The sequence below is a fragment of the Coturnix japonica genome, unplaced genomic scaffold, assembly GCF_054131305.1.
Source record: "Coturnix japonica strain WE unplaced genomic scaffold, WE-NBRP24 Scf049, whole genome shotgun sequence".
Classification (NCBI taxonomy): Eukaryota; Metazoa; Chordata; class Aves; order Galliformes; family Phasianidae; genus Coturnix; species Coturnix japonica.
This window is the reverse complement of record NW_028188952.1, coordinates 1016505-1044483: the sequence shown is the minus strand read 5'-3', so window position 1 is coordinate 1044483 and position 27979 is coordinate 1016505. Positions and strand designations below refer to the sequence as shown.

At 46.8% G+C, this 27979-nt stretch overlaps 1 protein-coding gene and 2 long non-coding RNA genes across 3 annotated transcripts; 2 read left to right on the top strand and 1 right to left on the bottom strand.

Annotated features, from left to right (window-relative positions):
• Nucleotides 1-904: 904 nt before the first annotated feature.
• On the top strand, nt 905-27908 carry NPEPPS (aminopeptidase puromycin sensitive). The gene is made up of 23 exons (XM_085532296.1): nt 905-1228; nt 8577-8661; nt 12722-12799; nt 14017-14138; nt 15052-15159; nt 16112-16312; nt 16698-16794; nt 16900-16933; nt 18267-18381; nt 18765-18929; nt 19179-19283; nt 19622-19682; nt 20401-20510; nt 21175-21238; nt 21890-22029; nt 23118-23252; nt 23525-23744; nt 24315-24457; nt 24821-24877; nt 25366-25473; nt 25633-25788; nt 25900-25947; nt 27029-27908. Exons 1-23 carry the CDS (start codon nt 1106-1108, stop codon nt 27182-27184), a joined length of 2631 nt encoding a protein of 876 aa, XP_085388422.1. The 5' UTR covers nt 905-1105; the 3' UTR covers nt 27185-27908.
• Nucleotides 5076-6074, top strand: LOC146752246 (uncharacterized). The gene is made up of 3 exons (XR_014940764.1): nt 5076-5205; nt 5709-5805; nt 5959-6074. It is a non-coding gene; the product is annotated as an uncharacterized LOC146752246 (long non-coding RNA).
• On the bottom strand, nt 23839-24840 carry LOC116654451 (uncharacterized). Its single transcript, XR_004309702.2, has 2 exons — nt 24702-24840; nt 23839-24625 (listed from the first exon to the last, which is right to left on the bottom strand). It is a non-coding gene; the product is annotated as an uncharacterized LOC116654451 (long non-coding RNA).
• Nucleotides 27909-27979: the final 71 nt, after the last annotated feature.

Below are 27979 nucleotides of genomic sequence, written 5' to 3'. Positions count from 1 at the left end.
TTTGGTCATGGAAAGCAGCCGGTCAGCAGCACCCACTTGGGACATTGATTGCCCTGTAAATACCACTGGCTGCATCCAGCACGAAGCCTTTGGAAAGCAAATTCTTTGCATTGCATCTTCCACAAAGCCCCGTGGAGCTGAGCTGGGTGTTTTGCAGCTCTATGGGGCTGAGATGGGTGGGGAGCAATGCTGTGCTGCTTCATCTGGGTGTAGAAACTGCTGAAATGCAGCAAAAAGGGCCCTGAGCTCATAGATACAGGAGCTGAAGGGATTGTTCTCAGCACTGAGGATGCATTTGGTATATAGGGCCAAAGCAGCTCTGCCATACACCCCCCCATTTGTTATATAGGGCTGGAGCAGCTCTGCCCACCCCTTTGGTATATAGGGCCGGACCCCCCCCCCCATTTGGTATATAGGGCCAGAGCACAGCAGCTCTGTCATACACTACCATACATCCCCCCCCCCCCCATTTGTTATATAGGGCCGGACCAGCTCTCCCATACACCCCCATACACTCCCATACCCCCCCAGACACCCCCATACACTTCCATACACCCCCATACACTCCCATATACCCCCAGACACCCCCATACACCCCCAGACACCCCCATACACTTCCATACACCCCCATACACTTCCATACACCCCCACACACTCCCATAGACCCCCATACACTCCCCATTCACCCCACACACCCCATACACCCCAATACACTCCCATACACCCCCACACACCCATACACCCCATACACCCCCACACACCCCATACACCCCCCCCCCCCAATTCAGTTCCCCTGGGGGCGGGGCGGCGCGCCCCCGTTACGCAACGCGCTCCCTCCTCTCTACGTGCGCGCGCACGCGCGGTCCGTCCTCCCCTCCTCCTCCTCCTCCCTCTCGGCCTCCTCGTGTCGGGAGCGCGCGCGCGCCCCCGCCCCTCCCTCCCTGCTCCCTCCCGCCGCTCTCCGTATCGCTCTGTGTTATCTCTGCCGGTTCCGCCGCCATTCTCAGCCCCTTCCCCCCTTTTCTCCCCCCTTCCCCACCTCCTTCATCTCCCCCCCTTCATTCCTCCCTCCTCACCGCCCCGCCGCCGGGGGGCGCTCTGAGCCATGCCGGCCAAGCGGCCCTTCGAGCGGCTCCCAGCCGACGTCAGCCCCTTGAACTACGGGCTTTGCCTTAAGCCCGACCTGATCGATTTCACCTTCGAAGGGAAACTCGAAGCCGCCGTGCAGGTGAGATTTAAACCCACCACAACCCGTTTTTTACCCTTCTCGGTAAGGCCGGGCAGGTGCAGGACGGCCCCGGGTGCGGCTCCGCCCCGTGAGGCCTAATCGGGGTGTGGGGGGGTCGGGGTAGGCCGCGGTGTGAGGTGGGGGGGGTTGGGGGGCTATAGGGGGATCTGAGGGTCAATGGGGTTGGTTGGGGGCCTATAGGGTGTATGGGGGGGGTATAGGTTGTATGGGGGCCTATAGGTTGCTTGGGGGCCTATGGGGTGTATGGGGGCCGATAGGGTGTATGGAGGCCTATAGGTTGGTTGGGGGCCTATAGGGTGTATGGGGGGGGCTATAGGTTGATTATGGGCCTATGGGGTGTATGGGGGTGGGCTATGGGTTGGTTATGGGCCTATGGGGTGTATGGGGGCCTATAGGTTGGTTGGGGGCCTATAGGGTGTATGGGGTGGGGGCCTATAGGTTGGTTGGAGGCCTATAGGTTGGTTATGGGCCTATGGGGTGTATGAGGCCCTATGGGTTGCTTGAGGGCCTATGGGGTGTATGGGGGGGGGCTATAGGTTGTATGGGGGCCTATGGGTTGGTTGGGAGCCTATAGGTTGGTTGGGGGCCTATGGGGTGTATGGAGGCCTATGGGTTGCTTATGGGCCTATGGGTGTATGGGGGGGAGGCTATAGGTTGGTTATGAGCCTATAGGGTGTATGGAGGCCTATAGGTTGGTTGGGCGCCTATGGGTGTATGAGGCCCTATGGGTTGGTTATGGGCCTATGGGGTGTATGAGGGCCTATGGGTTGGTTGTGGGCCTATGGGGTGTATGAGGGCCTATGGGGTGTATGAGGCCCTATGGGTTGGTTGTGGGCCTATGGGGTGTATGAGGCCCTATGGGTTGGTTGTGGGCCTATGGGGTGTATGAGGGCCTATGGGGTGTATGAGGCCCTATGGGTTGGTTAGGGGCCAATGTCAGCTGCCTTATGGGGTATTTGGAGCCCCGAGGCTCACAGCGCTGTGGTGCTCTGATGGTGGACCCTCTGATGGGGGCTGAGCTCATTGTGAGCCCTCATGACCTCAGACCCGCAGGAGGATGAGTAAGTTTGTGTCATGTGGAAGAAATCCTGAAAAGAAGGGAAAAAAATAGGGCGTAAATGGACGTGCTGGTGTCCATAAAGCACTGCAACGTGCTGCCTCGGAGCTGCAGATATTCCCCATCTCTTCCACCTCGATCCCAACCACTGATTCTTGTCTTGGCGCCCAAGTGCTTCTTGCTTTACCCCGGTACAGCTGTGGGGTTGCTCTACAAATGGGATCACTGCAATCAGCCTGGTTAAAAATAACACGGGGGATGGGGGGGGGGGGAGGGGAGCGTCGGGTTTTTAAGCCAGGCTGGCTGCTGGGAGAGAGTGTTGAGCTGCAGCCGTGGAAACTTCGTTTTAATCCAAGAGAATCGTGTTGGTTCGGGAGCCTTCAAATGGGTCTGGGTGTGGGGTTTCTGGATTTGAGAGCCGCTGGGATATGGGCTAATGCTCTTTGCTGCTGTTCAGGGGATTGCTCAATGATTTCCTAGAGCTGAAGGTACCACCTGACAGTGCAGGATTCTGGACTTTCCTACCAGCTGAGGGCATAAGGAAGAATATCGATGTGGAAGGTTCAAGGTTGTCACCAATTCAGCTCTGGTTGTGGTGAGCGCGTTGTTCCCTTTGTAGAGAGCAACAGAGTAGGGGGATGTTCTGAAAAGCCTCTAATATGACACGTCTTTATTCTTAAGTCTCTAAGTAACATCACAGCCATAGGTGGAAGAGTTTCCAGCCTGCATCCCAGCTGTGTGCATTGAGTGCTGCAGATCTGAAGCTCACTTGGTGCTATGGTGAAGGCGTGCTCCAGAAAATGAGAGGGTAACTTCTGCACTTAATGGGGAGAAGAAGAACCAGCTCTCCAACAACGCTGGGTGGGCAGAGAGCTTTTAGTGCAAGGGAATGAGAATGTGCTAACGTTGGCTAGTTATGCATTACTGAATTGAGTATGGAAAAAACAAATGGTCTGCCTTGTCATTGGTTCCATAAAGGACCTGTTGACCATTCCTACTAGCAGCTTTAATGAGGCAGAATGGGGTTCATCCTATTTTCAACATCCCTTGCGCAGGCACGGAGGTGGAAGTGATTTAATATTAAGATAAACTGAATGTTCAGGATTTTGAGGTAAGGAATGAAGATAATCCTTAGATCAGCTGCCTCTTCCTGCAGGCTCAGAAATGGTTTTTAATAATTAATAAAGCATTTTCAGTCATCCCTCTGCCCCATTCCAGTACGATTATAGCTGGGTGAGTGGTAACCCACCTTAAATACTGAAAGGGGTGATGCTTTCTGCCTTGCAATGCTGAAATGGTGACACCCAAGATGAATTTCAGGACGATGGGAACTTCATTCTATACTTCAGTAACATTTGTTTGCTGCTTTGCATATTTAACAGCAAACTGGTATTAACCAAGGCTGTAATTCTTAGTCAAGGCACCGGGAGCAAACGCTTTGATGGGTGAGTTTGTGCTGCTGGCTCTGAACAGGGTTTGGCAGCTCTTTCTATGTAGGGTTGAAGTCTTTCAGCTTCAGTACCAGGCCTTGAGGAAGGTGTGGTGACCCCTCGTGGTTGTGGGCACTGAGCTCAGGTAGGTTCTATAAGGAACTTAATGAAACCCTTTGCTTTCTTGCCCCCAGTAAGAACTGATGCATCTCTTCCATGGCTCCTTCAGATCAGCATCAGAGGGTGAAGCCCTTTGTGATTGGAAAGATAGGGAGTTTGCTTCAGTGTCAGCAAGGAATGAGCTGGTTTCAGAGGCTAAAAAGGAAAGGGTGCGTGCTTGGCATTTATTAATGGCACTTGGAGTTTTCATGCTAGGGAAATGACCCTCTGTCTGCTAATTGTTGTTCTTGATACAGGAACAATGATCTAATCTGTCTCGCGATAACATTTAATACCTCCGCTTGTTAAGTATGTGGCAGCTTAAAGATGAAGTTTGGAGTGGTTACCTGAGATTCCTAAATGGTGTGAATTGTAAATGAGGATGTTGGAAGCTTGTAGAATTATGTAACAATTATATAAATGGACAGTTTTCCATTGGCGTGCTTTAAAACCCAGGAATCCTTACAGGTTCCCTCTGAAATAGGCCCTTGGTTACAGCCAGGATGGGACATAATGGGGTCAGTGTCAGCTGTGGGTCTGGAGCAGCATTGTTTGCTATGGGCCTGTGCCCCTCCATCAGCTGCACTCTTACATGAGCCATTGGGGTGTATGGATGTTATGCAATGAGCACAATGAAGAGTTGGGGGTTTTTTGGTTTTTTTTTCGAGTGGAAGCGGTTAATCTGCTTAATTCATCTGTTAGCTTGGGGATTTATTGATGGCAGCCCTGGTGCAGTTATCAGCGCTGAGCACTCCTGTTGCTCGGTGGTTGGGTCAGTGCTGGAGGGTGTGGGACAAAGAGGGGATGTGCTGTCAGCCCTGTACTTAAAGCCAGCCATAAGTAACACAGAAACACATCTGGCTGCTAAAGCTCAGCCCTCTATGAGCCTGCAGGAGGGAATACACAGTGCTATCCCAGCTCTGAGCCCTCACCTGTCCATGCAGTGCAATAGGTGCAGTGCTGCCTTCCTGCTGCTGGGAGTGGAGCAGTGATTCACCACTTGCAAACTGCAAAGCAACGTGTGGTCTGTGTAAGGAATTTACAACCTGAGGTGGATGGCTCATTCACGGATCCTCCCCAGTCCCTTCGATGTGTCTTAGGGATACTCTGTTATATTTAGCAATGTTTAACCTGTATCTGTTGCTTTTAATAGGCTGATAAGGCAGAGTGAGCTAAGCTGAAGATATGCAGTCTTCCCATCTCGCTGCATACCGGTTAAAGATTGACACTCTAATATGTAAACCTTGAAGAATGAAGCTGTAATAGGTGTAGTATTTGTACTCAGCATCTCCTGAGGTGGGCAGGGGACGGTGAGTGTCATACACAGCTCTATTATCCAGCTCTGTAGTTTGCATTTGCAATACATTAAATTAGGGCTGAATTTGGGTAACGTGAGCATTAATGTTGGAACCTGCTGCTCCTCAGTCGCGTGCAGTAGAAGGAATCTTTGCTCCTTTCCCCTCCAGCTCTGTAGATCACAGTGCTAAGGTGATTGCATTGATATCAGTTACAGAGGGATTTACTTGTCTGTTCTCTTCCAGCCACTGTGGATGGATATAGTCGAGATGGTCAATGGAATGAGGGGGATTTTTGCTCTTGATGTTGGTAGTTTTACTACTTGGCTACCTTGATTTCCTCTAAGATACGAACAAATAAAAGCTTTTAATGCATTTCTCGTTGCATTTAGGAATTCTTAAAAAGCTGCTTCGTGGAAGAGAACTGAAGTGATTTTAGTTGACTATTTTTAGAGGGTAAAAGCTTAAAGCGTGCGTGCTTGATGTAATGCTGCATTAAGGATAATATTCCGAAGCAGGGCTATAAGATGTAATTACCTGGACTTGCAAAGGGACTTGGAGATTCAGTTTGGGCTGCAGAAGGTGTCTTCTGGAGCACCCAGTGCTGTGTTTCAGGTAGGAAAGCCATTCAAAATCCCATTTCTCATGTCCTGAAAGAAACTTTTTCCATCAAGTCCTTTCCTGCTAGAGAAAATAAATGGCCTCACAGCATCTTTGAGTCATGTTTGGCACAGCTCTGCAGAAGTCTTCATTGTTTCTCGCTGTCAGAATAACAGTGTAGGTGCCACCGTGCTCTCAGCCCCTGCCCATGGGCTCAGCCTGTCCATAGGAGGAAATGGAACTGGAACACAAGTGGAGGAGGAAAGGAGCTGGGCAGCACTAAGGCAAGAGTGATTTCATCTTTTTGTGCTAAATGAACATTGTGCTGGGCACAATAGTTGAGTAATCAGCCTTTTCAACTCTTCTGTGCAGCACGATATTCCCTTGGAAAACGTTTTGGGAGCAGCTTTAGATGTGATCTCCTGTTGGGGGTGAGATTTGCCTCCCCAGCTGAGCATAGAAAGGGATCTGCTGGGCTGGGAAAGCATCAGCACCAAACCATTCTATGGTCTGCACTGTGTTATGGGGCAGTGCTGGCTCTGAATGCTGTTGGAGCTCCGTGGGAAGCAGTGAGGAATGAGCTTTGCAAAGCTTTAAGCTCCGTTCCATACCCAGTGGGGCCGTGCTGAAGGTTCTCATGAGATAAATGGGTCAGAAGCAAAGCACGGGTGTTTTGTGGTTCTGTGCTGGTGGTGTTCCTACAGGTGTGTCTGTTGTTGATTATCTGAGCCATCAGAGGGAGCAGGCTCTTGGCCAGGACCTCTGCATCAACGTGAGAACTTTCCACAATTCATTAAGGAGAACCTCAGAAGTGCACTGTGCAATGCATGGTCCATATCTGTTAGCCATATACTGAGTTTTACCCTTTGTCTTTCAGAGTTGGAGGGTCCCATGTCCCATCCTGGCTCACTCAGTGCCTTTAAATGCCTCTTCCATAACACCTTGCAGGAGACAAGGAGTAATTCCCTTTCTAAGGAGCCTCTGGATTTATCTCCACTTTAAGATAAACTTGTTCTGCAGCACAGTGCTGCACTGGAAATTCCTCTGTCCTCAAAAGAGGTCATTTTTTACAGATCAAGTCTATTGTTAAACCCAGTATTGTCTGCAATTTGGACAACTATTTATGCATCTTCAATTCTTAATCCAGAGAGATTTGGATTTGTAGATTGAATAAAGGTCTTCACGAGGACTCTTGTGTAAAAAAGATTTTCTCATCCTTAATATTTCTGTGTTTTTAGAAGACCTCGAAATACCCCAAACCTTCGAATTGTGATGAAAATCATCGGGTGTGGATCTCTGCTTTTGGGGAGGTGTTGCAATCCTTCGGTTTCACTCACACCAAATGGAAAACCGTGCATTTCAGATTGCAAGTCTGTACTGGAAGCATCAGCTCCAGCTTGAGCTCTGCAGCTGTTCCATCTGTTAGCTTCATGCCTTGCGAGCGTGTTGGATCCATTGCTGTGGAATCCCAAGTAGTTCTTTGGGATCTGCTCTGCTGCAATGGAGGGAGCTGCAGCTGCTTGTTCAGAATGGAGAGACTCCTGGGGGAGGTTTGCTTCTATTGTAGCATCTGAGAGGGATGGCTTTCCTTGGGAAATCAGGTTATGGCACTTGAGCAGGCGGATTATTAGATTAAATGGGCCGTTCTTACGATGCTTGAGCTGCTATGAAGTGACAAGGTTTGAATTTCTTAAGCCTCTCATCACCGACTAGATTTGGGTTTTGTGTACACAGTGACTAAGGAAGCATTCCTTCAGTCAGCCTGGGCTGAGAGCTGCTGTGCTCACCTCCTTGGATGCCCCCCAGCATTGATGCTCACACTTTGTTGCTGCAGCTCTGTTGGTATCTGGGACAGGCACATGGGCTAAGAGAGCACATTATAGGACCCAATAAGCAATCAAGAAAGGGCTGTAAGTCCTCGTGCTTTAAGGAATGAGGTGTCTGGGTATGGTTGTGCCTTTGTTAAGATGCATTCAGCTGTTGGAGAGATTCTCTTGTCCCTGAAGAGCTGGCACTGCCTGAAGTGGTGTCCGGCTCCATCCAGCGTGTTGGTTTGGGTGGCTGCAACCCTAAGGTTCTGAATAATTCCTAGTTTAGTTCCCAAATATTTAGTCCCTTTTTGTAATTAATTGATATTTAATTTGAATTCTTCTGTGTTCGAGCTCTTGCATCCAAATAGGGAGCTGGCACGGGGAGGTGGTTTGTTACTACGCTGGGAGCTGGCCACTTGTTAAATAAAGCAAAGTGTGTGTAGCCAAGAGCTGGCAGAAGGAAAGCTATCAGGAAAATGTAAAGGGAATTTCTTGGCAGATGTTTTTGATCCTAAGAACTTCTTACAGCATCACCAGTACAGAGTGCTGAGCTGTAGGTTGTGCTGCTTGCGATCTCTGGGAGATGTGGGTTTGTGTTCACAAGCATTCCACTTGTTCTGCAGTCTCCTCTGGGTCGCCACTGAAAGGAAACCTACAGCTCTTTATCTGTTTTCATTGGTCTTGGATTCCAGGCATGTACAAGGGCCCTATTGTCCGGCGTACGCACTGGTATTGAACATGCAGTCCATTCCCTTAAATAATTTACAGTATTGATAAGCAGGGATGGGATTCAGGTACTCAGGTTCTGAAAAGGACAAGAGCAGTCGATGGAAAATCTTTCTCTTCTTTGCCTCTTCGAAGCACGTGGTGATGTGGGAGTTTATAGATGAAGTGGAGGTGGGATTGCCCACCTCATTGGGGTGCCCTCCCCCTTGTGTTCTCTTATTCCTGATGCTGATGATGTTTCTCTTACAGGTGAAGAATGCCACCAACCAGATTGTGATGAACTGTGCTGACATCGACATCATTACAGCCTCCTATGCACCAGAAGGAGATGAAGGTAGGGGCTGCTCTTCTGCTGCTTAATGGTAATGTATTTTGGACACAAAGTGCTGCTGCCAACTGTTATCAACTTCAATAGAAAAGATATATAATGATTGCAGAAGCTGACCTCCCTGTAAAGCATGGAGTGGGTTCCCCAGCCTTCATTCTTTTCCCATTCCTTTGTGTTGCCTCAAGTTTCCTTTGTCCTGCTCTCACGTTTATGTGTCACAGGCAAAAGGGTGACTGTTGTGACACGGTTTATTTGCACAGTGGGTACCTGCATCAAGAAGCGTGGTCTGTACCTCTGGACTTGGCAATATTGACAAAAGCTGCAGCGAGGGCTTAGCTAAGAGTTGGATCAGGCATGGCTGGCAATAAGAAATCCTCACTGTGGAGGGTAAAGGGTTTCTGGCTGTTGTTGGGAGCCTTTGCTGCCTCAGGCATTGTATTGCTTTGGAGCAGAGCTCCTGTTCCATCCAACACTGCGCCCCGGGCCCACACCACCTACTGACTCCTTATTTTGCTGCTGAGAATGATCACTTTCCACTCAAGTCAAGGGAAGTTAATAAAATAGAGAGGATGTTTGTGTATTTTCAGAGCTGATCTCACTGTCCTTCAGGGGGTCTGCTTTATAAATCCTTTAACAGCGGTGCGCTCTCCTTGAAGTATTAATAACAGAACTTCACGGAGGCTTTTGTCTTTAAAACTGGGTAAATTGGAAGTCAGTTTGTAGCTTGAATTCCTTCATTCTGATTTCAGCTTTCGTGGGTCTCTGGACGTGAAGAGCTGCAGTGTAGGCACTCACCTCTCCAACTGCTGTAGCATAAATACCAGAGGTGCAGTTTGCCATGTTGTCTGTAATTACAGTCTGGCTTCGTGGGGTTAAAACATATCTTTCAGGTTGGTAAACTGCCAAATAGTATAATGGCTTTGGAAGTAAAATTGCATGAAATTGGCAGACTGTTTGCTGGCACCTGTTGATACAGATCAAGTCAGTTTTACTAATGCTTCTATTGTGCCCAGCTTTCTGGATGGTAATTTTAGATCTGGTCTCAAAAGATGGAACGTGGTCCCATGAAGCAACAGAAAATCAGCTACATCAGCACTTTGGTCCCTTGGATGAGCCTTCTTCATATTGCTGATGGAGAATGAGTGAGCTCAATTGCATGAGGGTTTCTCCTCAAAGGCTCCACCTGTTTGTTCTTTGGGGACAGCAGAGGGTGGAATTCAGACTTTGGTATTTCAATATCCAAGGAAATCTGATGGTGTTCCCAAAGTTTGATTGCTGGAGTTTTCAAATCAAAGTATGAGTTTCTGCTATACACAGTGCACAGCTGAATGACAGCGAAGAGTAAAGCAGGAGATATTGATTGCTCAGTGCTTTGCAATAGAAGAATTCCAAGCCAAAGCTCAGTGATGGGAAGTAGAGGCCTTATCTTTGCAGTTTGGGTGAGCTCAGCTGTAATGGACCACAGCTCCTCCATAAGAGTGAGTTTTCCATTGCTGTGGGTACAGCTGACTCCTATTGGACATCATGAGCAGACCCAAGCAAGGTCTGTTTGACTTGTTGATCCCATCCCACCATAAGTGGGGGCCTATTTGAAAAGCAAAACACAACCCCACTCTACACCCCAACCTATGTGCATAGTTCTTATGTGTTCTTATACAGCCAGCTTGGTTTCCAGTATTCCCAATCCCACCATTCCCATTTTACCTTTGCTGTGTACTCTATGTACGACTGACACCGGTTAAAACTGTTGGCGAGGATCCACGTTTGTAAGTATGTAATACAGAAATTGGCATCATTAATTGACGTTTCCATCTCGTTACCGTACAGTTTCAGGAAGTACTTTGTAGGATGACTGTAATTTGTTTAAAATGCTGCTGTAAAATCTAATCTGCAGCACTCCCAGGCCGGGAGAGTCTCTAGCTCTGATTCGGGTGCCTTTATTTCCAAGGCAGCTCTAGCAGCTTTGTATTTTCTCATGCTATTTGGTCCAGACTGTGCACTAATGTGCTAGTGATTAACTTGCAACCTTGCAGTGCCAGACTCTCCAAAGTGAACAGGCTGCCAAAACTGTGTTGTTCTCCTCAGGAGCTTTTGTGTTCAGTGCTGGTAGGAATTCGGGCCGCCTTTTCCTGCAATTACATCTTTGTTGTGAGTGGTTCTCTTAAACAAGAATTATATTCCACAGCCCATCCACAAGACTGAGCTTCCCATTGCAGAGGGTTCAGCTGACTGCTCCCATCAGACAAACCCAAGCAGGTCTGTTTTAGTGGTCGATCTCAACCCTCTTACAACTGATCTTTAAACTCTTGGAGCTTCCCAGTACAGCCCGGAGTTGTTTTCCATCCTTTAAAGATCTTTGTCTGTTTGCACAGCTCAGGTTGTGTCACGGTGTTGCCCAGCCTGAAGGCGGAGCAGCGCGGTGTGAAAGCAGCACCCATGTGGTTTGTGTGCTCTGGGAGCAGAGGGTGGTGTTTGCTCTGGCTTAAGGCTGAGAGCCTCGTATTCCACAAGAACAACACATCACGTTTTGTATGAAATAAAAACATGGCTCCAGTTCCATTTACTATCTATAGAACAGCTTATCTGAGCATCTTGAGAACGCTCAGCCTGCCTCTGGAGCTGCCTACCTGGGTTCTTGCAGTGACACTTGAGCAGGGAAGGCAGGGCATGCTGTATATTGCAGCCGCCTTTTAAACAAGCTTTTCATTCTGATTGCACAGCCAATGGAGCAATAAGCTGTTCTGTTTTATCCCTTCTTTCAGTGATTGTTCAGAAGGCAGTTTGTGTTTCTATGCATTTCCCAGGCTGGATGTGGCTCTGGGCAGCCAGGTCTGGTGGTTGGTGACCCTGTCTATGGCAGTGGGTTGAAACAAGATGATCTTTGAGGTCCTTTGCTCAACCCAGGCCATTCTATGATTGCAGAGGCTGTTTACTGGATCATTCTGTAAAGCTCTATGCACCTTCCCTGCTATTTCAGCACCCACACCATGTTTTCCTGTTGCATTTGCAGTCAGTGCATGGGGTGGGGATGCTGACACCTGGACACTGGTCTGGGCATCTCCTTGATCTTCACAAACTGTTCTGACCTGACAGATATTCACCGTGAACCTGGAGTTACACATTCCTGCACAGCGAGGTGTATTGCCATGCCCGGGGTTACCCAGCCGGTTCATTCAAGGCACCGACGTGTTGTCTCTCTTTCTGCGGATCTGTTTTGGTGCAGATTTGCATTCCTTAGAGATAGCTAGTTATGGCAACAGTTAATTATAGGGGGACGAAGATAGCAGAACTTGCACAGCAAGGCCCTGTGCAGCTATTTTAGATCTGTGGCTGGAGGAGCATCATCGTGCATCGCTTCATGTGCCCCAGTGGCACTCAGGGAGCTGGGAAGGAAGGAAGGAGCACCATGGGGAGGTGGGTCTGTCCATGGGCTCCAGGGCAGCTCAGTTCTGCTGGTTCCATCCCCCAGCTCTCCTGCTTGCTCTCATAGTTCAGATGTTTGCATCTACAAATAGATCCCAATGCTGCGTGAATGTCGGGCTGCTTCATATTCCAGCTGGTTTTGGATGCCCTTGCTGAATGGTGAATCTCCAAGGTAGGTCTGTGGGTCTGAAGACGTGCCTTAAATAAAACCAGCATTAAGTTCTTCTTAGTGATTGTAACCAAACAAAACCACCTTGCTGTGGGTATTAGTGCACTTTTGAAGCCAGCCCACAAATTATTAGTTCAATCATAAGCGTTCTGCTCAGGATAATTAACAGGACTCCTGCTGCACTAATGTAAGCGTTGAATATTGAGGGAAAACAGAGCTATTTCTTACTGTTTTCAAGGGTTGGAGTCGTGCTGCACAGGCTGCTGGTGTTACTACACATCTATAGGTCTGAAGCAGGGTGATGCACCATCACCCCAGACAAAGCTGGCATTTCTTTAGCTGCTCAAAACCATCCTTATGGATTCAAATCCTCCCTAGATTTGCTGTTGGATGCAGCTGATCAGGTTCATCTTATGCACTCAGGAGATAAGAATCACTGGGTTGTATTTCAAACAATGTCTGTTTCTCTTTCAGAGGTACACGCCACGGGGTTCAACTATCAAAATGAGGATGAGAAGGTTACCCTCTCCTTTCCCAGCACCCTTCAGAAAGGTAAGAGCTATTCAGACGCTTTCAGCTCGCTTTGCCCTGTGCATTTATGGTGCTTGCATTAGCAAAGCTGGAGCAGCAGCTGTGTGTCCCCTGGAGGTTGAGGGAGTGAGACCTGAGCTATCAGCTGTCAAGCTGAAGTAGATTGAATTCTGAGGATCCCTTAAAGTTGGAGTTCCCTTTTCTAGCAGAAAGAATGCAGCTCAAGTAAGTGCCATAAAAAGCTGCTCTTCTAATCTGTTTCTCTAGGAAGCGCTTTGATTATCTCTGTGACTGTTCAGTGAATGGATACTTAGAGAGCAGGCAGCACAGATTAACACCTGACTTAAGAAACCTCTTTTCCAAGGTCCCTTTAGTATTAAAATGGTTGAGATTAATGGGAAGCAGAAATGATAAGCTCACTTTGACTGTGGGCCCCTGGAACTGCAGAGATTGTTTCCTTAATGGTGGTGTTTGCTTCTAACATGAAGGTGACTCCAATTATTTACCTGCTATTGGGCGTTAGGCTCAAAGCTATTTCTGTCACATACTGATGATCTCTTCTCCTCTTACTGAGAAAGGGCTAATCTGAGTTACTGCAGTATTTTCCTAGGCTTGAATGCACTAAATCTTTTTGAAACTATTGTGTGGTTTTTTTTTGCTGTGCTGGGTTTGTGGGTTGAAGCTTTGCTCCTTGGTTTGGATGAAGCTGTTTTACTTCATCTTTTCAAACACAAATGTAAAGGTTGTCAGCCATTACATTCTGTTGGATATTGGCCTGCTGCCTTTCTGCTCGAGATCAGGTTTCCCCTTTTACACCGAGACATAGAGGGCAGAATAAATCCTAAGACTAATTGACTTAGAAGCTTGAATGCAACCAGTGCTCCACTTTGGCATTTGCAGTGGGTTTCAGAGGATGAATAGCCACATCCTATGCCTTTGCAAAGAAAGAGCTGTGGGATCAGACGTCAGATAACTCAAGGGAGATCTCTCCTGTTTTGTGTGTTGTGTTTAGAGGATGAGAAGGTCTGTGGTATGATATACCTGGCTTTGCCTGCACTGGTTTTGATGCTTCGCTCTGCTGGATCTCACTTTTTCATAAGGAGAGCAAAGGGTTTAAGGGGGGGCTGCCAGAAAACCCATGGGAGGGGATGAACTGGTCCAGCTGAGAAGCCCAGATCTGGGCCAAAGGATTGCTCTATGATGTATCCATATCAATGTCCAACCTGCTTCTCTTTCAGGGACGGGAACGCTGAAGATAGACTTTGTAGGGGAGCTGAATGATAAAATGAAAGGTTTTTATCGAAGTAAATATACTACCCCTACTGGAGACACACGTTATGCTGCTGTCACTCAGTTTGAGGTATGGGCTGTGTTCCTGTTTTCAAGGGATGTCATTCTTATTGTGGTGTTTGTTCTGCAGAGCAGGTCCTGCTGTCCTGGCTTTAATTCTGCTCTGGGTAAACTTCACTAATGAATTCTTTTTCTCTTGCTCCTTGTGGATGGGCAATGCTAAAACTGCCCTTTATGCTGTTGTCTTGAAGGTCAGTGCATTCAGAATCTGGCACCTACCCCAGCCAACAGTCACGCTGATGTGTGATGCACTTTATATAAATAAAGCAGATGCGGTGTTTAGAAACATCTATTTATGTAGATGTGGTCAAACACATCTGGATAACTTCCCTTTGTGAAATAGATTAATTTTTAATTAGAACATTCTGCCTTTATCTCAGCATCCTAATGACATCCAAAAACAGAGCCAGAAAATGGCTCAAGCGTTACGTAAACCCTGGTCAGAAGGACAGAATTTCATTCCATATTGTGATTTCATAGTTGTGCCACATGAAAACATGGAGAGCTTAACTCATACTCACAGAAGGTTCCCTTTGGGTGCAGGCTGGTGTTTGGATGTGGGTACGTGGTCCTGTGTGTGCTGTCTGGGAACGTCTGCGTGCCCTTCTGCTTTCACATGACTGAGCTTTGCTCCTGCCATGACTCTGCTAAATTCTGCTCTGACTGGAGAATTCCATCGGAGCACAAAGTGCTTTTTTAGCTGCTTTACGAAGGAAAAAAGAAACAAAAAGAGGGAAATAAACTATCACAGTAGTAACAAAATGCTTTAGTGTAGGGATTAGGGGGCTGCACAGTGCCATCACCACTAGACAGCATTAATCCAACTTCTTGCCCATCAAATATACCTATTCTGTGTATGTTTCCATTGCAGCAGCTTCTCGTGATTTCTTGGCTTAATATTCCTTCTTCTTTTCTTCTTTCAGGCTACTGATGCTCGCAGAGCTTTCCCTTGCTGGGATGAGCCTGCTATTAAGGCGACTTTTGATATTTCATTGGTGGTTCCGAAGGACAGAGTAGCTTTGTCAAATATGGTGAGTTCTTGGTGCACCAACTGTCTTCTGAATACAACTCTACTAAAGGCAGCTGCCTGATGGAAAGTGAAATGTGTTTGGTGACTTAGGAATGCAGTCTGTCGTAGTAGCTATGAGTAAGCAGCTCTGAATTGAGAGAACCCTTAAAAGATGCTATTGTTATTTCAGATGCTAGCACAAAACCTAAACAGACCTTACAAACCACAGTGGTGCGTGTTTGTTTTCTTAGCTAAAGTCTAGCATATGTCATGCCACGTGCTGCTTGATGTAGAGTGACTTAGGGTGGAGGGGGGGGAATAAAAACAGCCAACCCTTTGCATGTTTGTGTAGCTGCTACAACTGGAGATAAACATGTTTTTTGCCCTGGAGAATTGCTGAGCAGAATTAGGGTAAGATGTACAAGTGGAAGTAGATACAAGCAGGCATTCTCAGGTTACTATTTTAAATACGGTGCAGATAATTCTGGAATGTGCTTCTGGAGAAGAGCAACGTGAGGGTTTGAAAATGGGTTTTTTTCTTTTTAGGTTTTAGTTTCAGTGAGTTCAGTTTATTTCACTTTCCTCGTCCCTTGGGAGAGGTCTGGCTTTGCTCACTGACCACGTGGTTCTGGTTTCTGTTTCAGTATTTTATACAAACCTCGTGCTTTACTGGTAACTGCACAATATCCTCTTTGGAGGGCAGCAGCTGATAGCTAACGTGTTCAGCTGCCTTTCCACTAATAGAATATAAACCATATAGTATAAAAGAGCACCTGCCTTTCCAGTAATGGAATATCATGTGTATATTATGGAAGCGTGTCTCCATGCATTGTGGGGCTTCTTATCTAAGCTGTGTTATTAAATCAGGGAACTTCTTTCATGTTCAACACGTGATTCCTAATGATGCAGCAGTTCATCCCATGCACTTCAGAACAGTTTCACTTCCACAAATCTGCTTCTCTTTCATGTTGAAGAATGTCATTGACCGGAAGCCATACCCAGATGATGAAAACCTGGTGGAAGTCAAGTTTGCTCGCACCCCCATCATGTCAACATATCTGGTGGCATTCGTGGTGGGAGAATACGACTTCGTAGAGACCAGGTCCTTAGATGGTGTCTTAGTGCGTGTTTACACTCCTGTGGGCAAAGCTGAGCAAGGAAAGTTTGCATTAGAGGTAAATGCACTCGGGGTGATTTGGTTATTGATGTTGTGAGCTCCTGCAGGGACTGGGCTCTGTGTTAAAGGAAGCTTTGCTTGGGGACAAACTCATGTCTTTAATGAGGAAAAAAAAGAGCACACGTATGACTTGAGTCATTTTGATGTAATGGTGTGATCCAAAGATGATGAGGGATACTGAGGGGAAGGGTACAGCCTGGGGGAGAAAGGGGATGGGAGCCTTCCAAAGCATTGTGCCCTGGAAGCTGGGAATGAGTCTGTTGGAGGACAGCTTGTATGTGCTGCTCTCATAGGCTGGTCTTGGCCATCAGGAAGCTTTTAGTTTTACCAGTTGTTCCATGTTAACAAAATATTAACCAGGTTTCTCCTCTTCTCTCTTACAGGTTGCTGCTAAAACTCTGCCTTTTTATAAGGACTACTTCAATGTTCCTTACCCTCTTCCTAAAATTGATCTCATAGCTATTGCAGATTTTGCTGCTGGTAAAGTCACTCACTTTGTTGATGAACTGTATTTTATTTGAATTATAAACCTTTAGGAAGAGGTGTGTATCCATATCAATAAACCTTTGTATTTATTTTATAAAGGTGCCATGGAGAACTGGGGCCTTGTTACTTATAGGTATGCTGTTAAAATACTGTCTTTCCCCTCCTTTGTTCACTAATTCTTAGCAGTAACTGGATTAGATTTAGGGAACTGGCATCATCCCAACTAAGACCAAATCAATACCTTCAGCTCTTGCTTCAGTTTGAATCGGGCTGACTTCTCACACGAACCTTAGGAAGGCAGGAATGAGCTCTAAGCACTGTCTGAGGGTGTGAGGGTTTTTAGCTGCCTGGCAGCACTGACTGTTCTCCAAGAGAACTTCCCTTGGCTGTTTTTTCCCCATCCAAGTTACGCTTTTGCTGGCACAGCTGGAAGGGTTCCTTACTTTACATTGTAGGCAAGTTGGTCAAGGCAGCAGCCACATGATTATCATGTCAATGAGAAGCACTAACTTGCCTTCCTTTTCAGTTGTTTTTTTGTGTTCATCTGATCATGCTTTTGTTAGACTGATCCTCCTTCATTTTGTACCTTGGACTTGGAAGCTTTGGATTTCAATCCTTTCCAATTTCTTTTGTTAACCTTTCAATTTGGCCTTTAAAAACACACCAATTGCAATGGATGCTCGAGTCCAGTTTAAAATCTATCTCTTAAATTATTACAATTTTGATGAAATCTTTTACTTCTTGTGAGGGGGGGAAATAATAACCCCACCTACTTATCTTGGATGAGCAGAATTCTTATTATTTTTTAAAGCCTTAATTTTTGCTGCTCCATTTTTTCCCCCTTTTTACTCTCGATTTGGCACACTTGCTTTATCCCCTTGGGGACAGAAGGTTGGCACAGTCTGTGTTTGCTGTGCTCCCCTTAGAGTGCAGCAGCTCCTGAAGCTGTAGCCACCCCACACTGCATCCTGGTTGCAATGGGGTGTTTGCAGAGGAAGGTTGTGTGCCTGAGCTGGGGAAGCACTTGTGTGTGGAGGAGCTGTGTCTGCAGTGGGTGTGTGACACAGCTGGAGAGAGCTGGGCTTCCTATGGGGAGGAGGGAGGCAGAGGAGGTTGACTGTACATACACCATGCAGTGCAAAGGGAGTTTGAGTTAAGGTGAGACTTGTCATGTCCTCCCCCTTTCCTTCCTAGATTAAGTAGGTGAGCTGTTTTATATATAAAGCATAAACTTTCTCGTTCCTGCTTGGGTTATTGCACTTGTCTTCTTGCATGCTGTGAGGAACTGTTGCTCCAAAGCATTCCAATAACTGTGGAACTTACCAAACCAACGTCTAAACTGAGATACCTCTTGTTTTTTATCAGTCGTACCGATCACTCTGTAGCTTGTTTAGGTCATTTAACCTACTTTTGCTGTGTTTTTTTAACTTAGGCTTATTTCAGTGACCTCTCTCTTTTAAATACAGGGAGACTGCGTTGCTCATTGACCCCAAAAATTCCTGTTCTTCATCTCGCCAGTGGGTGGCTCTGGTTGTGGGACATGAACTCGCTCATCAGTGGTTTGGAAACCTCGTGACCATGGTATGTAACAGTTATAAATCCCAGTTGTTGTGGACACGTGCTTCATATCATCATTATTAAGTGTCCTTATTAAAAGCGTCCTGTAATAACAGATGTGCTGTCTTAGAATAAAAATGGCTTTATTATCAGTTTCTTCTTTACAAGTGTGTCCTCTAAAGGTACTTCTAGATCTTCCTTCTAAGACAGGAGAAGACCAAGTGTGCTCATTGCTCTTCTTGGGCTGCTGACTCCTTCATAGGGAGGAACTGGTGCTCACAAGCATTGCCTGTCCCTCTACCCTGTGCTAAATGAGGACGTTAACAGCTTCTCTTTGCTCCTGTTTTCTTGTCGATGAAGTGAAACCCTTGGAATCTTTTTCTTTATTCCACCTTCTTGTTTTCCAGGAATGGTGGACCCATCTTTGGCTGAACGAAGGGTTTGCCTCCTGGATTGAGTACCTGTGCGTCGATCACTGTTTTCCAGAGTATGACATCTGGACTCAGTTTGTTTCTGCTGATTACACACGAGCTCAAGAGCTCGATGCCTTAGACAACAGTCATCCGATTGAAGTGAGTCTTGTCCTTCCTGCTGGATATATCCCTTCTTTTTTTCTTGTCAGCTGGTTGTAAGTTTTCCTTATTCAGAAAGAACCATACACTCATTCATAATGCAAAGAAAAGCCCATTAAACTGCATTGAATCTTTGTGGATTTTCCTGTATTACACTTATACTTCCTTCAGTGAGAGAACCCTTTAAGCAACAGAACAAACAAAGCATTGAGGCAATTAACTCACTGCTAATTATCCTCTTCATCGCAGGTTAGCGTTGGCCATCCATCCGAAGTAGATGAAATATTTGATGCTATTTCTTACAGCAAGGGAGCATCTGTCATCCGAATGCTGCACGACTACATTGGTGATGAGGTAAGGAGGCTGTTGTCAGGAGCTAACTGTAGGTTAACTGCATTACAAAAAGCTGAAGTTTATATGACTTCTGTGGGGGTTTTGGGGCTGTATTTGAACTTAGCCAGCAGAAATGAGACAGTGGGAAAAGTGAAATGATTTCAGTGCTAAAATCTGGCTTGAAGGAAAACACGTTAAGAGTTAATCTTTGTAGCAGCAGAGTGTGGGAGGGAATTACAGGTGTACATGTGGATCCTGGGATTCTATGGTTGATTCTTGAATCTGAATGCAGCGTGGAGGGAGGACAGAAGGGACCTCTGCTATGGTGCCATTACATATATTCAATTGTTTGTTCCCAGGACTTTCGGAAAGGAATGAATTTATATTTAACAAAGTTCCTGCAGAAGAATGCAGCCACAGGTAAACAGTGATCATTACATGATTAAGAAATCTCATTTCTGGAGAGAGAATTTTTTGATGTGGTTTCTTATATATTGCAACTGAGTAACTGGAAAGTAGGAAATAATGGGCTTGTTTCCAGTTTCATGCAATGTTCCCCTGCACAGTTAGAAATCTGCATCATCTGGGGGTTCTGGCTCTTGGATGAGGTGATCTGCAGGACCTGCACGTCCATGTAATGATAGAAGTGGAGCGTGGTGGTTTGCCAGCTGCACGCCATGCTTGGCAGTATTGATTGCATGGATGAGTAAACAGTTCAAAGTCTGCTCTGACATCTCTTTTCTTCGACCTTTTTTGGGTGTCATTCATAAACGTGGAATTGGACCCTCAGCCTTAAGCAGTTGCATGACTCAGTTGGCTCTTTTGGCCTAATAGATGAATAGTCCTAATAGAAACTTCAAGGAAAGGCTCTCCTTTTTATCACTTTGCATATACAGTATGGATTGATTATGTGCTTTTAGATGCTGTGAAGTTTCCTCCTCCCTCTCCTCACCTGGAGATGGCTTAAACTATTTCCTTTTCCTCTCCCATCATCTTCACAACTTGACAGAAGGGCAGTGGAGGTCCCAGCAGGCAAATGGGAGCAGTACGACAGCTCCAACCCCGCAGGGCCCCACAGTGTAACAGTGTCTGACATGGTGGGGCTCTGGGGATCCTTAGTCAGACTTTTCTCTTGCAGAGGACCTCTGGGAAAGCCTGGAAAAAGCTAGTGGTAAACCTATTGCTGCTGTGATGAATACATGGACCAAACAAATGGGATTTCCACTCATTTACGTGGAAGCTGAACAGGTGAGTTGTGCAGTAATTCCCCGTATTGGTTCATTTCAGATCAGATGTTCTGCATTTTAGCTGTGTTTAAGAACATATTTGGTGGTTTCCCATAACTTAAAGACATCTCTCGGACCGGAGCGTGGTGCAGTGAATGGCTTTGTTTAGTGGCAGGTCTGTGTCTACAGGGAGGGGAAGAGAAGGAACCCAGTGGAAAGTGAAATAAGAGTTTATCCACAGGCTCTCTAGGCCATGTGCCTGGGGTTTGCTGACATGGCCCGTTTGCTCTTTGTGTTTGAAAAGCTGCAGGGGCAGTGGAATATCTGCTGTAGGTCCCCTCAGTGCACACTGTGCTTCCAGCTCCATTTTGATTGTGCTTACTCTGCAACATCGCAGGCTGAGCTGGGATTAGTGGCTGGAAAGTGAAATCAGACCCCAAAAAAGCAATGGGTAATTAGGGCACGTATGTCTCAACAATAGTAATGATGAGTAAACTGGAATGAATCCTTGAGTTAACTTCTGTCTGTGGGGGAGAGTGGAAGTTATGCAAGTTTAAGGAGTGCACAGAAGTTGGGATGTATGGAAGCTGAGGTTAAATATTCCTTTCTCCTTTAACTCTGTGAACTTTGAATTAAGTTGGGATTCCTAAAGAATCTGATTTGATTTTTTTGCTTTTATTTTTTAGCAAGAAGATGACAAAGTGTTGAAGTTAGTCCAGAAGAAGTTCTGTGCCAGTGGACCATATGCTGGTAAGATGAGGGCTGGGAGCAGAAGCAGAGTGTTCATTCCTTTCTATGCAATGACAGCAGCAGTGTTCATTCCTTTCTATGCAATGACAGCAGCAGTGTTCATTCCTTTCTATGCAATGACAGCAACACTGGGTGATCAGGCAGCTGCACTGCTTGGCTTTGGGTGTTTAAGTATTTGCTAAGACTTCAGAATTAATATAAAGCTGAGTGTTGTGATGCTTTCCATGTCCTCCTGCTATGGTGAAAGCTGCAGTCTTCAGCTCAGCTTTCATTCTGAGGCTCTTCTCTGCCCATGTCTGCTTTAAGGGCATTGCTGCCATCTGAGGAGCTCTGAAAGCTGCTGGTCTTATGGCTGTGAATAAGTAAAAATGCCTTGGGTGTAAGTCAGCTCTATTTTAAGATGCAAATTCTGCCTATTTCCTCTGTTTTTCTCTATTTCCTCTATTTACTCTCTGTAAAGTAAAGTCTTAGGCTTCCAAGGTGCTGTGGAAACCCTTGGTGCTGGACACTAGAACTGCCCTTTTCCTTCAGGTTTTTGTCAGTTTAAACATACTGACATCAGCTACTGCAATGTTTTCAGCCTCATGCAAGTTATCCCAGCGTGCACCCCCTTTTCCTTAGGTCATCCTTGTTTTTGGTTTCCTCTTTTAGGGGAGGATTTCCCTATGTGGATGGTCCCCATAAGTATTTGTACAAGTGACGACCCCACCAGTGCCAAAATGCAAGTGCTGATGGACAAGCCAGAGCTGACCTTGGTTTTGAAAGATGTTAAACCAGACCAGTGGGTGAAGGTGAGTGGCCACAAGGGAGCAGTGAGTTTGGTTGTCACTCTGATGTTCTCCTTCATTCCAGTTTCTTCTTCCCTCTCTTATTCCATGCGATCTTATATTTGTTGTGCAGGGGCCTCTCAGTGCTGGATATTGGCTCCTGTCTGTTATGCTTAACGTGGATCTTTTCCCTTCAGACCTTTGTTTGCAGGAGCAATCAACACAATGTAAACTGGAACCTTCTCAGATTGTGAGCCCAGAAAAGCAGATTCCCATTAAACAGAGGCAGCTTTTAAATACGGTGGCTTTTTCAGTATCCCGTGGCAACTGCAGGTTTAGTTCAAGCCCATTCTGAGCAAAAACATTCCTGTTTGTTTCTCATTGGCGTGAAGGTTTTCAATGGGTTTTACCAGGCGAGTGGGAATCTGCAAGTGGAAAAAACCCACTGCTGAGATGCAGACACAGGGCAGAAGACTTGAGAAGGGAAAGGCACCAACTGACTGGGATTATTACTGCAGGAAGGTAGTGAGGTTTAGAACTGTGGTTTCTGAGCTGTACTTTGAGAGCAGTAAGAGTTATTCTAAGTCAGATCTTCCTGCTTAACTAATGGGAGTATTTCAGCCATCAGCTGTGTGTGCTCCCTGCTGTCCCACATCTGTCTGCTTCACCCTGGTGACAGAGGGGCACATCGCAACCAGCCCCAACAGGAGTGAAGATGCTGATGATCTCTGCCTTCCTACCCCACATGCAGCCCTTCAGGCTTAATGTGCATGACTTGCTCTTATGCAGGGCAGGGGCTCCTTGTTCTCCTTTACTGAGATAACAGCTCTGTATCAGAGTCATGTTGAGGTTACAGAAGTGACGTTTGTAGCATGGCCAGTCTGTCTTGTGTTTTACCTTCTGCACTGTGTATTCTTCTTCCTAACCCTTACCCTGGTTAGGGGTGGAGGTTTCTCTTTCCTCCTTTCTCCCATCCTCTTTCCTCACACCAGCTCTCTCATCTACCATACCTCTTAGTGATCAACCCTTATTGAGAATAAAACAAATCCTTATTATTATTACCATTATTATTTTCCCTTGCTTTTAATCCTTTGCTCTTTGGTGCATTTCAGTTAAACCTCGGGACAGTGGGCTTCTACCGCACTCAGTACAGCCCCGACATGCTGGAGAGTTTAATACCAGCCATCAAAGACCTCTCCCTACCCCCCGTGGACAGACTGGGCCTGCAAAATGATCTTTTCTCTCTGGTAAGCTGCTGTGTCTAATAATGAGATCAATGCTAGTGATAGAAATGAGTGTTTGAAGAGCCAGTCTCTGTTTTTGGAGGCAAAGCACCCTTGGGATTACTGTGTGTGTTGGACTGTTAAGTCACTCAATAAATCCAGACTTGGTAAGGCTTAGCCCTTACCTTTGTATGGAAAGCACTGCATGCCCTGTGAGCTCAGCACAGCTTATAGGGCACCTGAATGCCTTAATTCTGCATGGAAGTAAAACTAACCTGTGTCTTTTCCTCTCCCAGGCCCGAGCTGGAATCATTAGCACTGTAGAAGTTCTAAAAGTCATGGAAGCTTTTGTGAATGAGCCCAATTATACTGTGTGGAGCGACCTCAGCTGTAACCTGGAGATCCTCTCGACTCTCTTGTCCCACACAGACTTCTATGAGGAAATCCAGGTGTTCGTGAAAGATGTCTTTTCACCAATAGGGGAGAGACTGGGATGGGACCCCAAACCTGGAGAGGGTAAGAGTTGGGTTTCACAGCGTGGTTTTGGGTTTTGAAAGAAATAAGCCATTAAAATGTTGGGAACAGCAGAGAAGGGAGGAAGAGGAAGGGCTGAGGAAGGCATTTTGGGGGTGGTTTTATGCTTAAAAAGCCAAACACAAAGCATCTAAACAACTCTCTTAAGTGCACGTTAAAAGGGTAAACGTTTCCCTGCCCTGTGGTTGATTTAAGAACTCTCTGCTGTAGGTTTGCATCTGTTGGAGTGCTCCAAACTTCTTAGGCTGTCGGGGTGGGAAGCCATGTAGGTTCACATTCACTTGTCCCAATTAGTCCCAGTGTAAATCCAACAGGTTCTGATGACCAGCCTGACTCAGATTGCGGGCTGTGTTTGGTCCAGACTTTTATTCTCCTAATCCTCTTACCATTTAAAAACTAAACTATCCTTCCAGTGGCACTGAGGAGAGCTGGGAAGTCATTGTTTCTTTATCCACTCATATGCAGGATTATTTGGTAGCTCTGTGCTTATCAGTGTGGGTGGAACAATTAAAGGATGACATTCATTCACTGTTTTCTCCTTCTACTCATCAGGTCATCTAGATGCCCTTCTGAGAGGTCTGGTGCTGGGCAAACTAGGTAAAGCTGGGCACAAGGCCACCTTGGAAGAAGCCCGACGTCGGTTTAAAGACCACGTTGAAGGAAAAAACATCCTGTCAGCTGATCTGAGGAGTCCTGTAGGTTATCAGAGGGTTTGGTTCCTCCTACACTGACACAGGAACGGCTCTGGTCTCTGGATGGTGTTGGTTTTGGAGGCTGGTGGACGTGGATTGGGTGTAAACGAAGTGCTTGCTAGCTGTCAGCACGTGGTACAATGATTTCATGCTCTGTTTCTTTTGCTGAAGCTGAAATGAAGGAAGAGGGGTTGGCAAAGCCTTCTTAAAACTCAGTGCTAAAACAAAAGGGGTCGGTGCAGCTCACCTGTCTGAACTGCAGCCCAAATGCACAGCAGCTGCTTATTGCAGAGCCCATTCACCCACAGTGAGCTTTGCATCTCTCCAGGTGTGATGTGTGATGGATGTCTCTGTGCTCTCTCCCAGGTCTACGTCACTATTTTGAAGCATGGAGACAGCGCTACTTTAGACACCATGCTCAAGGTGAGCGCACGCTCCTTTCTTCACACAACCAGCTCACTCAGTGAATAGAGCTGAACATCCCACCCCTGTGGGTTCATTGTCTGAGCTGGAGCTTCTGTGTAGCTGAGCCGGGTGGGGTGATGTGCAGATGATCTCATTCAGCCTTAATTGTGCTCCTTGCTCCTCCAGTGGTGTGAAATTGCCACCTAGTGGATTGCTGCCTCTCTCATTGTAGTATCATTTCCCATTGCTCAGAGGCACGGTTCTACTCGGCCTTATATAAACAGTGGTGAAGATCAGCTTGTTACTAATGGTACTTTCTACTCATACATGTGGAATGAGAGATCCCTCATGTAGATAACTGCCGTGTTAGTCATGAACACCTTCCCTTTGTCATACCTTATGCTTAAAGACCAACCCAGCAGCGTATCCAGCAAGGTGAGCAGTGCCAGGTGATGAGAGCTGGTCACTTCATATCTGTGCTAACTCTATTTGCTCTGCCTTTGAAGCTTCACAAGCAAGCAGACATGCAGGAGGAGAAGAACCGAATTGAGCGTGTCCTCGGAGCCATCTCCCAGCCAGAACTGATACAAAAAGTCCTCACCTTTGCACTTTCAGTAAGTTATTGGGAAAGCTGTTGGATCTGGGAGGAGTCGTGGTGATTCAATGGGGTTTATACCTTAATCTGTGCAAAGGGGAGAAGGGCTGCCCTGGGTATTTGTTAGCAATGCATGGTTGGAACAGCTGGGAGTGTTTGTTGATGTGTTCATCCCCAGGAAGAGGTACGTCCCCAGGACACAGTGTCTGTCATTGGAGGAGTGGCAGGAGGCAGCAAACAGGGCAGGAAAGCTGCATGGAAGTTCGTACGGGACAACTGGGAGGAACTTTATAATCGATACCAGGGTGGATTCTTGATATCCAGACTAATAAAGGTACGTGGGGGCTCTTGAGAATGGCTCCATTCACATGGAGAGCCCCAAACTGAGCTATATATGAAACGCTGGCTGCTTACCTTTGCTTCTATATGTGTTGTTTTCCTGCAGCTAACAGTGGATGGGTTTGCAAACGACAAAATGGCAGCGGAAGTGAAGGTAAGAAGCGCGATTGATGGAGGTAACCAACTTCATTTGCCATAGATTGGCTGCTCTGAGCTGTAAGCACCTCATGGGAGAGCCGTGAGTTGGGGGTCTGTGCCTCTGAGTTGTGGGGTTGTTGTGCACTTCCTGAGCTGTTGCTGCTTTGAGTTGTTCCATTGAAGTGTCATACATGAGCAGTTCATGACATAACTGCTGACAACCCCTATTTCATGAGCACTGCTTATTACCATTCACATGGTAAGAATGAGCTCAGTTCCATGCTGTAAGTCCAGGTCTGTGCCATCAGTTGTGCTGTGCAATGAGAGCAAGGCTTTGCCATGGGCCAGATGAGTGTCTGCAGGGCTCTGCTGGCTCCACTATCCCCATGGCTGTGAGCTTTGGGAAGCACAGACTTTCTTTGCTCCCTGCCTGCAGTTTTATGGGTGCTCCTTGGCAAAAGAAACATAAAGGGGTGGCCTTCAGTTACTGCTTTCCCATGGAAATCTTCAGTATCAAACAGTAACTTGTTTCCATCACAATTCCCTGCTGGAACACAGGGTTGTCCCCATGTCACCCCATGTGTGTTGGGGTGAAGGTGAAGATGGTGCGCACAGCAGTGTGCTCAGCTGGAGCTGTAAGCGAGTGATCCAAGCCGGATGTGGCTCTGGGCAGCCCTACACATAGCAGGGGGGTTGGAACTGGATGTGAGCATTGCTGTCCTTTGCAACCCAGGCCATTCTATGATAGAGAGGTGCTGAAGGATGAACATGAGAACCAGGAGCTGCAGTGCCTGGAGGTTGTGGGGTGGGCAGCAGCACTCAGAAACATGATACATAGAGCAGAGCTTTGGCAAAATGGCCCTGAGCATCACTGGGTGCACCCAGAAATAACACACAGTGTTTGATGCTCATGTGTGCCTCCCACTTCCAGAGATGGAAGCAGAGCTGTTCTGTTGCAGCCAGCAGAGAAACCTCACTTCTTCCCATACAAACTCAGGAGGAGACTTAGAGGAGGGGGGGACTTCAAACACAGCCCCACCTGCAGCCATTGGGCCCATCTCCCCCCACTAATAACTTGTGTTGTGCTTTATGTGCAGGCTTTCTTTGAGAGCCACCCGGCTCCATCCGCAGAGCGCACCGTCCAGCAGTGCTGCGAGAACATCCTGCTGAATGCTGCCTGGCTCAAACGGGACAGCGAGGACATCCATCAGTTCTTCCTGCACAGGAAGGGTCCCCCCCCGACCACGGCGTGAACCTGAGGTGCTGCTGAACCCCACTGAGCATCTGTGGGGTGTGTGGGGATTGGGGGGGGGGTGTGGGGTGTGGGGATGGGAGTTGGGGGGAGGTGGGGGGGGAAAGGAGGAGCTGCTGCCCCACAACTGATTGATAACGCCAAGAATTCGGAGTCTTTTCTCTCACGTGGATGTGGATTGGACTGTGAATGTAGTGAGGTGGTTCCTGCTCACACTCCAGAATTAAGATTCTATTCCAATTAATCGCAATTTGAAGGCAAAGAGGAAAGAGAAAGAGAGAGAAAAAAAAAAACCAACAAAAAAAAGAGATGTGTAAATATGATAGTAATAAAATAGAGCATAACAAAACTGTGAAACTTCCTCCAGCCTTGTCGGTGGTCGCAGTGTTGAACACCCCCCTCCTGCTGATGCTGTTTAATGCCCTCCCAACCACCCCCCCCTTCCCAAATAGAGACAACCCAGCAGTGTGAGCTCAGCAGCCTTTTAGGGCAGGAGCTCAGAAGGCAGGAGGTCAAACAGCTCCCAGTGCAAGGATTGGGGGGAGAAATGTTCCTTCATCCCCCCATCAGATCATAGGTTTCCCCCCCACCTTTTTGTGTTCCCTCGCAGCAGAAAGGAGCAGCTTTCTGTCTCTCTCCCACTTCTCGGTTCTGATGTCCTCCTTAGAGATTGTATGGAAACATCTTTCATAGCCACATTAAAGAAGAGAACGATTCGCTCCGTCTATCCTTTATCTCCTTGCTTTTTGGTTCCCTGCTCACCATACAAACCTGCCTGGCTCTCCTATTGCAGGCA

Bases quoted from the DNA above. Each gene is read 5' to 3' on its own strand.
- NPEPPS (XM_085532296.1), top strand. From the start codon at position 1,106: ATGCCGGCCAAGCGGCCCTTCGAGCGGCTCCCAGCCGACGTCAGCCCC. The intron at 19,683-20,400 runs GTAAACAGTGAT...TTTCTCTTGCAG, and splicing joins GCAGAAGAATGCAGCCACAG to AGGACCTCTGGGAAAGCCTG. The intron at 25,789-25,899 runs GTACGTGGGGGC...GTTTTCCTGCAG, and splicing joins TGATATCCAGACTAATAAAG to CTAACAGTGGATGGGTTTGC.